Source organism: Egretta garzetta, unplaced genomic scaffold (assembly GCF_000687185.1).
Source record: "Egretta garzetta isolate BGI_Z169 unplaced genomic scaffold, ASM68718v1 scaffold320, whole genome shotgun sequence".
Lineage (NCBI taxonomy): Eukaryota > Metazoa > Chordata > Aves > Pelecaniformes > Ardeidae > Egretta > Egretta garzetta.
In genome coordinates this window covers 2,042,193-2,060,119 of record NW_009258260.1, presented here as the reverse complement: position 1 = coordinate 2,060,119, position 17,927 = coordinate 2,042,193, and the positions used below count along the sequence as shown (strand labels likewise).

The 17,927-nt window shown below is 48.3% G+C and overlaps 1 protein-coding gene across 1 annotated transcript; it reads right to left on the bottom strand.

The window, feature by feature from the left end:
• Positions 1 to 220: 220 nt before the first annotated feature.
• Positions 221 to 10,039, bottom strand: LOC104126649 (phospholipase A2). The gene is made up of 4 exons (XM_009639276.2): positions 9,904 to 10,039; positions 9,430 to 9,595; positions 3,629 to 3,735; positions 221 to 416 (listed from the first exon to the last, which is right to left on the bottom strand). Exons 1-4 carry the CDS (start codon positions 10,037 to 10,039, stop codon positions 253 to 255), a joined length of 573 nt encoding a protein of 190 aa, XP_009637571.1. The 3' UTR covers positions 221 to 252.
• Between the last annotated feature and the right edge of the window lie 7,888 nt (positions 10,040 to 17,927).

Genomic DNA, 17,927 nt, shown 5'->3' with positions numbered 1-17,927 from the left:
AAAAAAAGACATTTGGTTACAGGTAATGCGTTCCCACTGCACTTGCAGACTGAACCTTCCATTTCTGCAAAGGCAGCAATTAGAAGAGGATCTTATCTTTACTTCAGCATGTATTTTACCCTGTCTCCTCCCCATAAGCCCTGGCCTGATAGAAATTCTCTCACACCGTTGTTTGTTAGCTCTGGTAAAAGAGGTAAAACTTTATTCCAGCACCTTCAGATTCAAAGGGTTAGAAGAAAGGTCCCCAAAAGACTATTCTGCCCCCCCATATCTGAAATGGCAGGTGGGATGAGTCTGTCCACATAAAAAGTCTGGCCAAAGGATGAAGTGTGGGTTGTACGGGGCTGCTCCCCAACACTTGGCTGCTTCTTGGTCACACAGGCACACCATTTTTTCACATTGGTCTGTCAGGTTATCTGCAAAAGAAAATGCGAGCAGAGGATGAGAGATTCCGTATCGGACAAAGGCAAGAAACAGTTCTAAGAGGAACAATTCCCCCAAAATCAATTCTTAGGGAACAGAGGCTGTGGGAGCAGGAAGAGAGAAGGACCAACGTGTCATGTTGTTTGTGGATCTGACTGTCCCCTGTCCCGTCTCTGTCAACAGGTCTGACCTTAACTGTGACCAAGAGCATCAGAAAAGTAGCAGCTAAATGTAAATAGACAATACTTAAAAAAGTTTGCCCAGCACAGAGTGCTCCCCGCTTCAAGAGCCATGTGAAAAATGGGGGTTTAGTTCAGTGACTGAAGATAAAAAAGAAAATCCTTTTAGCTTAGCCTGAGCTAAAAATATTCCATTTTCCCTCAGTCAGTCAACTTCCCTTTTAACTCCTCCCTCTGCAGATCAGACCAATTTCAAAAGAAAAAATTGCTGCTTTGAAAGGAAGAGTCTCCTGGAGGGACATTCAGAAACCTGAGGGTATAGAAGCACCCACCAGGCATCCTTCGCTCATGCTCTGCAAGTTGCTCTTACATCTCTCTGGTCACAGCAGAGGAGCCAAAGAACCCCACAACAGGGTCAGGTACCTGATTTTTATGAGTCAGCAGCTAACGAAGCTGATGAAAATCATACGTATGGAACTATTTATGATGCAATTATATGACCACCTGACCAGGTAAGGACCATAAGGAACATCAAAGCATCTAGTTCAGGTGGCTACATTGCAGATGACTGATTATGGGGTAATGAACCCCGTCCCATCTATAGGAGGCTTAAATGCAGCCGTTGGGCTAATATTATTTCAAAGCACGGTGCCTGGTTTATTTGAGGCTGCTGCTATAGATTATCTAACATGCACCAAACCCTGCACTAGGCAAAGTTTAAAGTGTGACTTCATGCCAGTGCACATGGGCTTTGCTCCAAAACCAACTCCAGAAGTACAGAAATCTTTCCAGCTTTCACTGGACTTTATTGGATCAACCCTGTATCTGATAAATAAGAAGAGCCCATATTTCTTAAGCTTGTCTGAAGAGAATCACATGTTCAGTGGTAAAAAGTGTTTCAGGGGTCCCTCCAATGAGTACTAAATCCATTTTTCTCTTAGCTACCAGTCCTGCCTGATTTTCTCCTTGCCCTCTGCTCCTCAAGTTCTTCCTATGCCATGCCACTGTCAGTCTAATGTGAGTATGAGAGTCTGGCTTGGCAGTAATTTCTGTTAGAGCAGAATGATTTTTTTTGACCAGCCCCCACAACTTACAGCCTTTTCTATATTCCAGATAGTTATTGAATGGAATCTGCCTACACGTGATGGCATATCTGGACTGAAAAATATGGTTTGGGCCTTTTTTTTTCATTCTACAAACAAAACTGCCTAAAAGTAGCAAAAGGAGGAGAAGTCCCAGGTAAAATGAGGTTTTTTACCTGTGTTTAATTGACCTGAAAATATCTGTGTTTATGAGACAGTGCCAGGCAACAGGAATTTACTGCCTCTTGCATAGAAAGGACAGTGCCAGCAGATCTGCTTCTAATGTTTCTGGACATCATTATCCTAGGCCCAGCAAAGCATGCCTGGAAATTTAATTCTTCATCCCTTTTGTTTGAATGGGATCGGACATTGTACCTTCAACACCTCAATAAAACCTGCTGTGCTGTAGCCTGGGGTAGGAAATCTGCCCTCAGAAAGCATTTCTATTGTTCCTCCCCATGGGGGATATCAGGGGAAGGGAAGCCTGCTGAGGGCTTGTGGAGAAGAGCTGATGGCTGCTTCTCAGGCCTTGCCTGGACATCAGTTAAGGAGTTAATGGCATTTGTTTAACTAGTGCTTGTTAGTCAGGTTGGAGCAACTGCAGCCCAGTGCACTCTTATGGGACATTCTTTGCACATGTCTCGTGGACTCAATGATACGTCTCACATCCACGACGAGGACTGTTCCTTCACAGCAAAAAGAAACAGGGTTGGGTTTGGGGTTTTTTTTCACCATATAGAAACAGCTAGCAGAAATTATCAGCCAGCTATGGAAAAAAGGGTAAGTGGGAGGGACAGTAGTTATACATTAAAGCAAATAGATGACCACTAGTGGTCCCTTCCAACCCTAAACATTCTATGATTCTATGATTCCTTAGCCAGCACTTTGTATTTAATAGGTTGTTCTGGCACTTGGAAAAGAGCAACTGCAGATGTGTTGTGCCACATCCTGTACCCGCTGGCACATTCTCAGCTGCTGGAAAGGATTACACCAGTAGAGTACGGTCTTCTGACAAGGTAGAAATAGTCTTCCAATGTTCAAGCAAGTAGCTTTGATGCTATGGGGACAAGTTTTACTCTCACATGTTTCTTTTCAAACTTTCGAAGTGTTCTACAATGGATTTTAGCATCAGGGACATTTTGGAGACTTAGAAATCGAAGTGACGAATTTTAAGACTCAAGTCATCTGGTGTATGTCAAAACAAACTGGTGTGAGCCACTGACGGGCTGTGACTGTGCAATTCAAGACCTTCTTGACTGGGTACCAACTGCAGAGCTGAGCACAGCCTACACTCGCTGTATGCCTGCGGCGCTCGAGAGTATTCAATTCTGCAAGCTTCAAAACCCCTGCTGGAGCCCCAGGGCTTTAGGCTTGGAGCTCCACATGAGGCAGAGATGCAGGATGGTGGTGCCCTGTTTAACCTTTCTTGCAGCCGTGCATAGCAGCATGGCTCTTCTCTAGTCATACATAATGGTAAGTAAAAAAGTGAACAGTCCTGCTGGAGGGAGGGCCAAAACTGCCACAGGAGGACCTCCCCTGCAGACCATTGCACAGCTGTGGGAAGGTGACAGTGAGGAGCAGGTAATGTGGGTGGGCAGGGAGCCTCCAGAGGGGCATCTTCACCCTTGCCAAACTGAGATGGCTTGTCGTCTCCATGGCCCCTACTCCCACCCTTCAGCCTGAGGAGGACTCAGGTTACCTGGGATGGATGGTGCTGGGGCTCCAGCATTCCTCCCAGCTCCAGCCGGGGACTCTTGGCAAGCCTAGCGATCCAGGCAAGGGATGGGAAGAGAGCTTGGAGGAGAATGGACATTGCCTAAACCAGTTTTAAAACCAGCTCAGGATACACAGACCTACCTCTGAGGCCCACAAAGCTCTTTGGTCAGCCTAGAATCTGCAGAGGAGGGAGGGAAATGAGCCCAACACGAGCAAGCATTTCCTTACCGCACCGCACGGCGTTCTGCTCACACACCCACTGGTACTGCTGCGCCTTGGGGTTGCAGCCTTCCTTCTCTGCCTTGTCATAGCAGCAGTCATGCCTGTGGCAGCACCTGGGAGAGAATAAAAGGTAGAGTTTGGGTGTCCTCCTGCATCTTGCACATTTTGTTCAGGGGTGTTTGCACATACTCTAGGAGTACTCCACTCACACACCGCTCACGACAGCAATGTTTGCCCCAGCCTGTCAGTAAACCATCTTTTGACGAACCAAGCATCCTGGCATCTCTTTGAAAGCTCACATGGCTCAGGAGCTCATTAATGCCATATTTTCTCCCATGACCACCATGCTTCGTCCCCCAAGCTTTTGCCCTCAGAAGCGCATGTGTGGTCAAGACATGGCCATCCCACAGAAAGGGAGCTGAAGCGTTCCTATGAGGTGCGTGACAGTGGCTCACCAGCTTAGGCTTAGACCCATTACAGAATTTGGAGTCGGGATGGCTTTTGCCTTCCTTAGTATCACCAAGCAACTTCACCTCTTCAGTTCACCTGGACCTGCCACATGCTCTTTGGCCCATCCAGTTTCTGAGGCTACAAACTCATCAAGCCTCAATGGTGGGATTAATTTCAGTTCACTTCAGATCCCTAAATGTAAACATCTACATTTAAGGCATTGATCTATACTGCCTTTGTGTATGTTGATGGACACAGTTCATTTTACCATCCTGCAGAGAGCTAACACAGGTGAAAAACATCGCATTTGAAAGTGCAATTGCTTTTCATTCACCATAGAGGGAGCTGAGGGCGGCTGGCTCAGCTGATGATACCTGCCCTACAGACTAGTCAGTGAGATTATTTCCACTATCGATTACTTCAGAATTTATAGGAAAACCTGAGCCCACCTGAATTTTATTCTGGTAGTTTAGTGACTCAAAATACACCAAGAAAAGATTCAGCACTTAAGAGACGTCCTCTGCCAGGTAACAAAGTTTGTTTCTGCAAGGATGCAAGGTCAGAGGCTGGAGCCAGAGAGGAATGATCTGCTTTTCCAGAAGCTGTCCCTGAAGGATCATGGGGATAGTACAGAGAAACTGCTCTACTAATTGGGAAGCATTGAGGCATGCTTTATCTTAGTGGTAAATGAAGAGCAGACAGCTTTTAGAGAAGCTCTTGAGTCTTAGATGTGAATGTCTTCAAGAGGTGGGTAAGCTGGCCAGAAGGGAGTATGGCTGTGCTGGCTGCCCATGGATTACCAAATCCAGCTGAAGACCTTGACTGTTATCTTCAAGGCCTGATGCCAGTGTACCTGAAAAGCCAATAAAAGTCTGGGATCCATCATTATATCCCTCTGGCAAAGTGGAACAACCCTGCAAGAAGGATAAAGGTTCCTTGTGCAGGAAGTGGGGCTTCTCCAGGGACCCATCAGGAGCTGCCAGTACCTTACCTGATAGCTCAGGAACGTCATGAACTTCATCACCCTCTGCTGCAGGAGGATTTTGCCCTTTTAGAAATTGGTTTACGGATATGAGGGCTGGTAGGCTGTGTGGGGTGATAAAGCCCAGGAAAAAAAACAGACAATTTTTGAAGTGCAAAGAAGATCCACCACTAACATGAACTCTAATAAAATGACTGGAACTAGATCAGGTGAATTACGTGAAAGAGACAGAAAGAATCAGACCAGTCAGATCAAATTCAGCCTTCAAGCAATGCCTGTGATTACACACAAGCTGAATTTAGTCCAGTGTGTTTTTTTTCCTACTGATTGAGCTCCTGATTTAGTAGTTAAAGTAGCAATTTCATCCCACAGATGAGTCTGGAAACTAAATGCCATTTTTTTCTTGGCTTGCAAAGATGAAACCTGTGTGATGATTACAACCAGACTACTCACCGCATTGTGAAATCTAGAAATGTAAGTTAGCACTAGCAGACTAGCCTGACCCTCCATGCTGCCCCCACAAAGGACTTCAGAATGGGAATAAGCCCTATGGGATATAGGTAGCTAGGAGTTTTTCCTTGAGGAGTTACAGCAATTGCTGTAATTGAGAAGAGCTTATTCAGCCCAACTGGTTCTGTTGGGCATGACTGCAGGAACAGGCTGTGGATCAGATCTTTGTTGGTCCAGTAACGCCTCGCTTCTGGACTTGTCCTGAAGAGGTTGGAATTGAAAGGCCAAAGGAGGGAAGAATTTGCTGCCTTGTGGAAAGTGTGAAAGTCTCAGCTTTCTCCAATGTTTGAGTCCCTGTGCAATGTGTCATATGATATGACAGGGATGGGCTACGGCACAGAGCTACAAAGGGGGCATGTGTCATCTACAGGAGCTGCTGTAGCCCAGGGCGCCCTGGTTAACATGCCTGAAGCTGCAGCACAGCCTCATCCATCTTCAGGGGGATGATAGATAGCAGAGCAGGCCCATCACTGGTGTCTCGTCTATGCGACACAGAGAACCAGAGGCCAGGGTGGAGAGCCACGAATCAGGCTGAGCTGAGGCGGAGTGCCAGCTGTTGAAATCATAGGGTTTGTGAGGTCTGGGGAGTGAATCCATAGTCAAATTGGTAAAGTTGGTGGCAGTGATGGAGGAGAGTGGGGAGGAGGAATAAGGTGCCGGTAGATGGGCAAAAGGAGGAGTTAGGAGCCTGTGTGCCAAGGGAATGAAATTGCTCTTCATGGAGAGCCAGAGAGAATGAAGAGAAAAAGAGGTAGGAGAAATGAGAACAGATCTTGGAGGGGGCAAAAGATGGCCTGCGAATCAGGCAAGGACAAGCAAGCGAGCACTAGAGAGGCACGCTACCTAGCTGTGAGAACTCACTGCTCCCTGTCTGTCTTGGCAAAATCAGGGGGATTGCATAAATTCTGCAGGAGCACAGGATTTGGGGCACAATTCCACTTCCTCTTATACCAGTTCCACCCGATGATACCCATAACTGCAGTGAGGTGACATGCAGCTTACACCAACACAACGCGAGAAAGATGACTTTGGCTCATCGTTTACGAACATCTCTTCCAGATGCGCTGGAAGAACTGCCAGGAAATGAAGAGTGAGGAAGCCTACCATTGTCCTTTGCCACCTTCCAATGGTTACCTCCTGCCTGGAAATGCCCTTTCCTTGCACTTGGGTCAGAGCATGGCGTTAATTAAGCTTTTAATAACCTGCTAATGCTCGGTTAGACCAACGCAAACCGCCAACACTATGGCAGAGCACTGGTCAACAGGTATGGAAAAAATATACAACCGTGTCATCTAGTTAGTGAGCAATCTATTCATCATGTCTGGGCTACCAGACAGCCCTAATGGCTACAGACAGCTCCAGCTGGCCCACAGGGATCAGCTGGCCAGACCCCCCGCCGTTGAGCAAATGCCACTGAGGTAAGAATTTGTCACCTTGTGTGTTAACAGCACAGACACCACTGTGCGTCCTTTTGTTTTGCTTGAACTCAGCAGCTGAGGGGAAATCTTACTCTTCCCTATGAGTTTGCCAGGCCTTAGATGAGCCATACCCGCCACCCTGCCTTTCACCGCATTCGGTGTTTTCAGGGAGATGCTGAGCACCTTCAGGTCCTGCTTTACCAAATGGGTGCTGCAGCAATCCAGGGGAACACAGAGGGGAAGGAGAAACAAATCTATTGACCTTAGGTAGAAGAGATGCCATTACATCTTGAAGTGATGGGACTGTGAGGGTGGAACAAAAGGGAAAAGGTAATTACTGACCAGCCACATCAAAGCCAGAGTGTGGAATAAACCTTATAAAAGGATTACCCACTCAATGGCTTTTTTTCTTTTCCCATAAAAGAGAGGTGCTTAGAAGCACTCTAGCCCTGTCTAGACAGATCGACTGAATTACTCACAAGAAAATTACTCCTTTTGTAAGGGTCTCAGTAACAAACCTGGAAGTGTCAAGGGGGTGAGTAATTTCAGACAGTGTTTGTCACTCACGGCCAGTAGTTTTGCCACTCTGCTTCTTTCTTTTTTTGGAATGGCAAATATGGAAAATAATGTGGACATTTTGACAGGCATGGGGTACTCAACCACACTGATTTTTGCAGTAGTTCTCAGTAACAGATATTAGAAGATTCTGCTAGAAAACATAAAATGGAAATATTTAGGGCTAAATAGGGCTAAACCTGGTGGGGCATTGCTGATTCTTCCTAGCTAAGGACCTAACTAAAAACCTTCTGGGTTTTGTTTGCTAGGTTTTTTTTTTTTTTGCAGCCAAGCATCACAGCTAAGGAATAATAGTGAATGCGCTTAAAGGACCAAGCTTCCCTTTTACAAACTACCTGGCATTTTGGGGCATTTCCAGTTGCAGAGTCTCATTTTCTGCCATTAGGATAAAATCCATATCTCCCGGAAATCAAACGGCAGGAGAAACACCAGCTGATGAACATGTGGCCATATTTTACTCTCTCTGTCTTTTTCAGGAGTGCTGACCACTTGCATTTCCCAGAGTCACCTAAATTTGGGGCTCACTCAACCTCTATGGAAAACAGCTTTTAGGTGACTCCGCTCAGCCCTTCAGTAAAAGAATTACTCCAGATCAGTGAAGTCGCATTTTGCTTTAAAGGCCTGATTATGAGAGCTGGTAAAGGGCTAACAAAACCAATAAACGCCTTAACAGACACTGCTGTAGATGCTGATAAGCAGGTCAAGAGGTATTACTGAAAATTAAAAGAAATCTCTACACCTGAAAGCTATGATACTTTGTAGGCAGTTACTCATCAACTGTAAGTCCCGCATTCACTGTTTCATAGATGAAATATTTCACAGGTAGAAAGCAGGGACACGACAAGAGGGCTTTGGGAGTGAAACATCTCACTGCATTAATGAAGGCAGCTCCGCTAGTTTTAAGGGACAACGGCTCTTTCATGCCCACAGAGGAGTTGGTCTTTAAACTTGGCATTTTTTCTTCCTTTTTTCCCCCCTTTCCTGTCCTGCCAATTCAGCAAAGTTTGGTTTTGTAGCAGTGCGAAATGTCTCCAACAGCTGGGTGTTCTGGAAAGCTCCGTTTCCTTCCCAGCGAGCCACACGCTGCCTTCACCCCTGCTAAAAGCCGCACTTGCTTATTGGTAACGCCTGGCCTGCTGGCTGCAGATAAACAGACAGCCTTGTGTCCTCTGTCTTTGCGGTTTCAAACTGGACAAGATTGCAAATAACGGGCTCGGAGCATGCAGGAATCCACCATGCTGAAGATTTGCATGTATGCTAATTGCAAAGTACGAGAAAGAAACCTTTGATCGCAACACCTCTTAGACTCGTTGCTTCTAGCCTCAGGAATAACAAGCACAGCATCTTCCCTGCTAATGAAGAGGAGGGGAAATAACACCACGCTCTCCCCTGTTGTTCCTTCCCCGTTCAGTGTGAACTAACAGGCAATGAAGGCAACAGGTTTGCTTACTCCTCACAATGGCCTGGATTTCTTCCAGAGGATAACCAGTGATATTCCCATCACTGCCGTTTTCAGGACCTGGGTGAAATAACTCCCCAAATACCTCGATCACTCCCGCTTTTTTCAGGGAGGGCTTGCTCTCTATGAATAAGCACGCATCTATTTCATGAAATCATGCCCCAGTTCCTCATTTTCCCTCCACCCCACAGAGTACCAGGTCCCAAGAGCCCTGCTCTCATCCAGAAGGTGGTTAAATCCTCATTCAAACCCCAAGTGACACGGGGGTCCTCACAATTGCCCAGTGCTGTTCATATACACTAAGTTTCCCCTCCACGAGGCAGTAACAAGTCCATGGAGTCACAGGAGAATGAACGGGGAAGAATGGGGAGATCTGCACTGCTTCTGGACACACAGTTGAGATTTTTCTTACCAGTCTGTTTTATCTTTAGGCCAGCCTTGTCCTCCCAGTCCACAGTAGCATCCATAGCCAATATATGCCAAAGGAGACCGTCCCGTGCCACACGATATAGCCCCTGCCAATTCAATGATTCCTCGGGTGTGCAGTGAATGGGGTTTTCCCAGAGCACCTTTCCAAACTGCAAAGACAGGACATGGTTACACACAAGAATTAAACACGCCTGACACTGATTTTTCTTGAAGTCCATAAAGGGGGATTTTTGGGGGTTTGACTGGTTGGTTGGGTGCAGCCTTGACGACCTAATTAGCCATGACAGCCAGCCTGCCAAGGGGACTCTGCAGGGGCCTTACCTGAGGGCTGGGGTAACCAGGAGGCAGATGCAGTAATGCCCAAATGCCCAAGCAGGCTATTTCTGCAGAGGGAGCTCAGTTCAAGCAAGACTTACTAGCTCTGGAGGGCTAGGGTGTGATTGCAGCTGTATTGCACCTGGCAGCCGTGTGCCCGGTTTTGCACATCGCGGAGCCTGAGCTGTTAAGCTTTGCAGGGCCAATGCCAGCACCGTGCAGAGCCAGCTGGGCTTCACTGCACCCCAGAGCTCACAAACCTGGGAAAGCTGCGTCATGGTCCCAAGTGGGACATGAAGCAGCAGAGGACAAGCTCACAACCAGACCTAACCTGGGCCCTAGGGAAAAAAAAGAGATTTCTATGTTGCCCAAGATGTCTCCTATTATCCAAGTTTCCCCTACTATTCAGGAAATTTTAACCCATTCTCCAGATGGCAAAAAGCTCACAGTACTGTTAATTTGTGTAGAGGGATAGCTACAAGTCCCTGAGCCTGTAAGGTATACTTTGTCAAGGACAGAGTGCCTATGTTAGCCAAGCTGTATGTATATCGGCTTTCTTTTGAGCGTTTGGAAGTGCTGGCAGCACTTAACACGTTGCAATAACACTTCCGTCATTACGTTCCATTTAAGTCATAACATCAGGTTGGCTGCATTAATTTGGGAAAAAAGGGAGCTCTGTGTCAGCTGAAGCATGCGGATGGCCACCCAAACCGGTCTGGAGTTTTCTGAGTTAAAAGTCTTTCAAACAGCGTTGTGATTTCACACATTAATTTGCAACTTTTTTAGAAACCACAGACCTTGCAGTAACTGTTACAGAAACCCAGAGCACCCTGCCCCTGATGCTCAAACCACTGTGATGCTCAGCTGCAAACGTTGATGCTTATCATATTAATGACAGTGACAGGGACAGACAGGAGCATTTATTGCCTGGGTTTACTTTGAAGGACCAAGTGCACTTTGCGCTGCTCTATGGTGCATGGCAAAGCTACTCACCGGTAGCATCAAACCCCTCAGGCTGACTGCCTAACCCATCCGCTTGCTCGTCCCACCCGTTCACAGCCGCTCCAAAAAGAAAAGCCTGCTGAAACCAGGTGGGGACTTTGTGGTGACGCCTGGGAGCTGGGAACCCGCCACCAAAGTTGCTTTGCCACCTGCCCCCGGCTACTGCAGCACGCTTGACCTCTTCAAAGTGCTGTGCAAACAGGGACTAATTAATCCCCTAAACCACCCGAGGACTCAATACTATTATTAAAACAGTTGCTTTCCTTTTAAAACCTAGCCTCTAATCCCTTTGCTTGGGCCTCTCCCCACAGCTCCTGGGCTGGCTCCCCTTCCTAGCCTTATCCAAACCCCAGTGAGGACAAGGAGGGTCTCTCCCCTTGAAGGACAAGGCAGGGCTTTGCTCCCTCTCTGCAGCCCGAGCCCCCTGCAGGAACGAGCGCTGCCCTCCACCATTTTCGCCCCGGCGATCGATCGGCGCCTCGGGCTGTCCCAGCACTGGATTTCGTAGAACCTCTTTATGATTCCCGGGGCATTCCTCGGGGATTAAATGCACATTCCTGAAAAAGTAACCGCGCTGCTCACTTAAACACTACTTGAGTGTTCAGGTTTCGTGCTAAAAACACATTAAGAGGGGTGTTATTTGAAACTAAAGAGATGACCTATTTCCCTTGTCTAAACAGCAGGGGTCTGGACTTAGAAGGGGGCTCAGCTCTCAGGCACCCCAGGGGAACTCACAAGCAGTGAGTTGCTCCGGATTTTGGGTTAAAAATCATGCTTTTTCAACCTGTTGCAGTTTGCAGACCCTGAAAATGTTCCAACGGAGACAAAACCTTCTTTGTAGGCATTCCGGCCTCCTGATGAGCAGCTTGTATTTTTTTTAGCTCTCTTTCACTGACCTCTTAAGCCCGGACTGCTGGACTTGGTCTGTTGGCTACTGGCTGAAAACAGCCGAGGCTGGTGTAAGGTAACTGCACCTCACCCAGAAGAAGAAAGGCCATTCTTCTTTTGGGGATATCTCTGAGGATCAAGGAACTGTAATTACGGTGCAGAGCTGCTCATGAAATTGGAGAGAAAGCCCCAAAGGGAATTGAGTCCACAAGACTCAATTAGTGTGCTTAGGGCTGCATGCTCTGCGAGAGCTTGAAATAACACGGGCATCCAGGCTGCCTCTGATGTTCCTGTTTCGTTCTTTGAAAGTGGGCTGGGGTTTGAGCCGATGGCGGGTCACTGCAGCTGAGAGGTCAGCCCCAGCAAGTACGTTACAATATTCAGGTGCACGGCTAATAACTTGACCAAGAACTGAAATTGCTTTTCCTATGCTGGGCAGCCAAGCCAATGCAGCTGGGAAAGCCTTGAAATCAAGTCCGAGCCTCCACAGCAGCCTGCATTTAGCCACATCTCCCAGTAGGAGCGTGTCCAATCATTAGTTATACTACTAACGGGGCACCTTAGCAGAGAACACACCTGAAGGGAAGTGACCAGAGGTGGATCTGACAATTTACACTTTCTGTTCCCTGCTTAAACGGGCAGTCTTTGCTGTAGATTAAGGCAAGGTCTTGGTTTTTATTTTAAAACTGTACTGCAGGTATAACCTCAGACCTGCCAGTTTAGTGCCGTGTCGCCTCTGTGTGTAGGGGCTTTATGTTAGCAGCCATTTCTGGCTTTTTTTCACAGGCTTTTTAAAAAATTGTTTTAAATTCGGATGAATTGAAAACTGCTAACTCCACGATCTGGTAGAAAAAGAGGGTATTTCTATGAAGAAACACAGATGCCAACAACTTTGTAGCGGAAAATTATCCAAAAAGAAAATGACGCATGTTTATACAACCCCAGCTATGTAAACCGGCAGGGAAGCAGAGCGGGCAGGAGCTCACTTGCTCGGTCCCTCGCTATACAGCCAAAAAGAGTTGAGCAGTGCTTCTTTTTTCTTGCTGGGCCAAACCACACCGGAGGTGCCTGCTATGAAGCAGGCGAAGCTGACGGCAAGGGGAGAGGCTGTCCCGGGATGAGGGGAGGCTTGGGGAGGGATAGGGAGGGGGACCGAGCGGTGGTACTCTCCCCCCCCCCTGGTAGCCGGGGGTCCACCCCCCGGGCCAGCCGGCAGCACCTCGCCACTCTGCCAAGTGAGGCGAGGTGTGGGTGTGCTTAACAATCCTCCCGGGCCGCTGCTCCAGGGTTTATATATACACGGCTCCGCACCCGTCTGAAGTGAAACACCCTCTCCTGCGATGTCCCTGAGCCCCAGCCCCCGGTCCAGTCCGTCCCCGCAGCGAGCTCCTGGCTGCGTGGGGAGAGGGCGAGGGCTGGTTCTGTTTGCCTTAGCATCGCCTTTGGGAGGGAGGGGCTGCTGGAAGGGCATTAGGCTGGCGGTCCCCAGGACAGCCCCAGACACTCAGGCACTAAGCTGGGCTCCTTCTTTAAGCTGTTTGCTTACAGACCCTGGTTAACCTCTGAGTAGCTGCGGAAAAAGGGAAGCCTGCAACCGGGCTTTCTGCGGCTTGGGCTCGCTGCTGTGGCGTCCCCCTGGCAAGGATTTTCTCTTTTTATAGATGACTCTTTCCAGGGTAATTTTTTTTTATTATTATTTTAAGACGGATTATTTTTCATGTTTAAAAAAGAAGATGCGAAACTATAAAAATCCCAACAGAAAGAATACTGTTAGGTGCAAGTACGTAGTTATAAACTGACCAACAGAGCTAATTCTGTGCCACTCCCGAGGGAAAAATACCCTTTTGGCCTGTTGCTGCACCTGACTGAGACCAATTGATTTCTTGAAGCCTTGTCAGCATGTGGGTCTCAGCCACGGCCACAGACCCGCACTTGGGGACAGTCCCCCGGGGCCAGCCATGCTCTGGTCATGCCAGGCAGAGGGATTGGCAGGGTGGCCCCCCCATCACACAGCCTCTACTTATGCGGGGTGGGAGGCAATGGGAGTGGGAGGGATGGCCACGGGTATTTTGCCTTTTATGTTGAAACAGCTTCACCCAGCCCTGCAGGGCTTTAAAACTCCTGCCTTGCTTGGTACAGCAGCCTTGTTGGGGTCTAAGCGTCTGCCCATTCCCCGGCGCGGGCACGGTGGGCAGGGCTGGCTGCTCTGCCGGGAGGGAGAGGAGCCCCTTCCCCTGCTCAGCCCGGGCCCTTCTCGGCACCAGCACCCTTGCCTGAGTTCCCCATGGTAAAGCTGTGCCTCCCTTCTTAATGGCATGGTTTTAAATATTTGCTTGCTAAATATTGGTACGAAGCAAAGGTCAGCAGCAAGTCATTTACGGGGCTGCCTTCCGCCGAGACCAGCCCTGCCGCAGCAGCTGGCACTCTTCGCCGAGCACATTTTCAGGATACGGTACATATCGGGTGCCTTTGATACAGGGCGAACGAGACGGCAGAATTGGGTAAATCTGGTGACAACCGTGAGCCCGCAAACCCCTGCCTGTCACCGCCCCTGTGATGGGCTGCGTGGTGGCGGCAGGCGAGGACGGAGGGCGAGGTGAGCACACCAGAATGTTGAAGGGGCCCAGGAGGAACTGTGCAGCTTACACCTCCTCCCTCGGAAACTCCCTTCAGTGATTATACATTTACTCAAATAACAATGCCAAATCCTATGTATGTGAGCTGTCACTGGCTAATATTTAAGCCTGAAAATATAAGTTTGCGGAAGGAGGATGCTGGAAGGTGGGTGTGCTGTATTCGAGGGCTCTGGGGATGCAGGTTCTCAAAATGAGAGGTGCAAAGAAGAAGTCAGGATTTAAAGCACCATGTGGGGCCTGGCTGAACGAGATGCCCCTGGACGCAAGCTCCATCCCTGACAGATACATGGCAGGCCCTGTTCTTAAGTGGGAACCAAGGGAGAGGTGTGAGGAACCTCTGCAGATGCTCTAAGGGATTCCTGGGGTCCCCGAGCCTGAGGAAATGCCTTTGAGTGCCCAAAGTGTCTACTCTATGACTTGGATTTATCAGAGTCATTTCAGTTTGGAAAACCTATATTTAATCTTTTTTTTTTTTAACAAAACCTTCCTGAACTACAAACCTGATCAAAAAAAGGCATTGCGAATTTTCAGACCACAGTTTAATTCTGTTCTTCCCTTTCCCCCAGCCCCCTGCCCCGCAGGTAATAGATGAGGTTTCTGTCCCCAGTTCAGCAATAAATGCAAAATAAAGAAATACAGACCCCTTTGATACCCAAATGTATCTGCAACATTGGAGAAAGACTTCTGCGGGACATTAAGGAGGGATGCCTGAATCCAACCTTAAAATGGAAAGCGGAATTAATGTATTGTTTGCTTATGATTGTTTCATGCTGCTGACTGTCTGAGTTTGTTATTTATGTGTGCAATTACTGATTACCGTTGCCTAAGTTAATCAGCATATTTATTAAATAGTATTAAGTGCTAATCATGGTCTTACTATGTTATGGCAAGTGCACTGGGACCATGAGGGCATTTTTATTACTCTTTAGGGAAAAAAAATGAATTCCCTGATCCTGCCCCTTCACGTGCATTTTGTGTGTTACCTGCCTGAGCTCCACCTTTCACTAGGAGCAGGAGGCAGCACACAAGGGGGTTGGGTATCGTCTCAGCAAACGCAGCTATACAGACTACTGGCTGTCCAAAATGGCACAGGGAGTAAAACTCACTTTGAGCCTCAGGTCACTTGTGTGGGGCAATCAGTCCATACTGTGGGAGGGGGTTAGTTCTTCAGATGAACTGGCTCTGTTGAAAATGGAGTTCCCTTGGTTTGCACCACCAAAGCAGCTGGCCCTCAGGGACGATGCTACCCCATGCTCTTGGGGGCTCCTTATTGTTGAAAGACACTATTAAGGAAAAGTTTTCAGCTGAAGGGGAGAAGAATTTATAAGGACTCCACATTTTTAAATGACCTTTACCCAATGAGGTTCAAGATGTCAGATGTTCTTGTAGAAGCCAGGCTGTCCTTCATCCCATAGAGGCTGTTATTCCTCAGACAGAATACTCAGTCATCTCTGTGGATGTCACCGCCAAGCGCAAGAAGAGGTCTCTGGTCAGCACCAGCAGATTCAGTGATGCGTTTGCTTGCCCAGGCCAAGCGCTCTTCGCATGAGGGGCAGAAGAAGCTTTCCTGCAATACTGTGGGCTTTAGAGGAAAGGAATGGCCCCCGCAAAGGCTGATGTATAGGAGGATGGCTAAAGAGACTGGAGGATACAGAATGACAGTTTGAGTAGCGGGAGTTAGAAGAGAAAATCAGTCCCGAAGGGAAGCAAACTCCACATATCTTGTTCAGAGGAAAAAAAACCTAAAACCCACCATATCCAAGACTGCCACATGATTTGTGGTGACATAACCAGTTACAGAAGCAACAGACTTAATATAACAACACATTAAGTAAACAGTCTTATTTAATATCATCTTGCATGGAAGGTCTGCCCATGCTCTAGTGATGATACAGCCTACCCAAAGTTTGATGAGGAGAGACATTATCGTCATTTTCAGTTTATAACTCAGCCCCCAGAAGAAAAGTTTTTAAAGTGGTTACTGGCTTGAGGGTGTCCAGTATGTATGTCCTTGAGCATCCATGCTGCTGTGCGCCAGGTCTCATCTTAATGGTGGTGTTTCTGAATAGTGAAGCTGGATGGCTCCAGCCTGCGGCACCCTCTCAAAGTCAGTGCCTGCTTTTGTCTATAGTCAGTCACACCCCCCACCCCCTCCACACCCTTTGGGTGATGGAGGAGGCCGGCCACCTCTCTCAGGTTCTTGCTGTGGCAGCTTTCTCCCAGCAGGGTCTTGGAAGGTGCTGTCTCCTGAGCTCACTGTGCGGGCCTTGCCCTCAAAAGCCATTTCCACATGAAATGTGCCCCTTCTGCACACTTGCTCACGCTCCTCCCATGGAGGAGTGGACCTCCTGGTCTCCACATACAATGCTGCTGGAAGGCAGGCCGGTAGGGCTGACATGAGCCCTGTGTTTGGGATAAGGGAAACGATAGATTATTGAAGGAGGGGGGTGAGGCGAGACGCTGAGGGAGCAGTAGCTTCTTCCTTATCAGCACTGCTGGATGCGGGGTAGACACCGTGGGCCATATGCTGGGGAAGAGCTACGCCACCCCGGCAGACTCCTTTCCCTCCTCACGGCTGCCTCCGGCCCTCGTGAGGGTCTGTTACCCCTCAAACTCTGTTTTTAACACACGAAACCCAGAGCTGCATCCCTTCACACATCCCTTCCCCAAGGTGTCGGGAGGGGGGACACAACCCTTGGAGTCGAGATGGGGTGCAGGCGTCCCCTCGTTGTCCTCCTCCTTTCTCATTAGGTGGAGAGAGGTGGTGAGGGAGCACAGTCACTGCAGGGGGAGACTGGCCCAGCTGCCTCGTTCTCTTGTCACTGAAAACATCAAGACTTTTCTGATTTTAACAGTCTTTTTATCCCTAGTGTTAGTGACACTGTATTTAATGCTCAGGCCTTCAGAAGCATCCATTTCCTAATCTGGTCTGCCTGTATCTCCCCTTTTGCTGCAGACCAAGCAGTCATTCTGCTGCCTGCAGGACAGGCTTGCTCGGGAATAGAGAGGCTCTCATGTCCTCCAGAGACCATCAGGTTTCGGTGGACACCACACAACCTCGTGCATCTGTCAGGGCAACGGGGTCGTGACTACAAAAAAAGTGTTCAAGACTGCAATGTTCTGTGGCCACAGGTAGCCAGGACATCAGAAACGCAGCATGCCCTGGCACTGCGGAGCGTGCTGCCATCACCACCTGGGGGCATGGCCATCAGTACAAACCAAGGGAGAAGAGCATCTCTTTGGAGCCACCATTGAGCACCACCTGTAGCAATGTGAAAGGGATGGGCGAAAACAGGCATAGCTTATCAGCTGAGCACCCTTACACAGTTGGTTCTTGTTTTAGAGCCCTGGTGATGTTTCCCACTTAAAAGGGAGGTTATATTATCAGAATTAAAGCACACCTAAACCAGGAATAGACTGAATAAAGGCATCTTATTTAAATACTGACACGACCTCAGGCTGCTTAGTTTACGAGATCCACCAAGAGGCTGGGCTGCTTCATCCGATATGAGGCCCAGGGAACACACACATGGAGATGAACATACACTCCACTGTCCAAGACAGGTTCCTGAAATGCCTCAGAGTTCCCTGAAAAGGGGTGGCTAACATAGATGTCTGTGTCCATTTAACAGGAACCTGC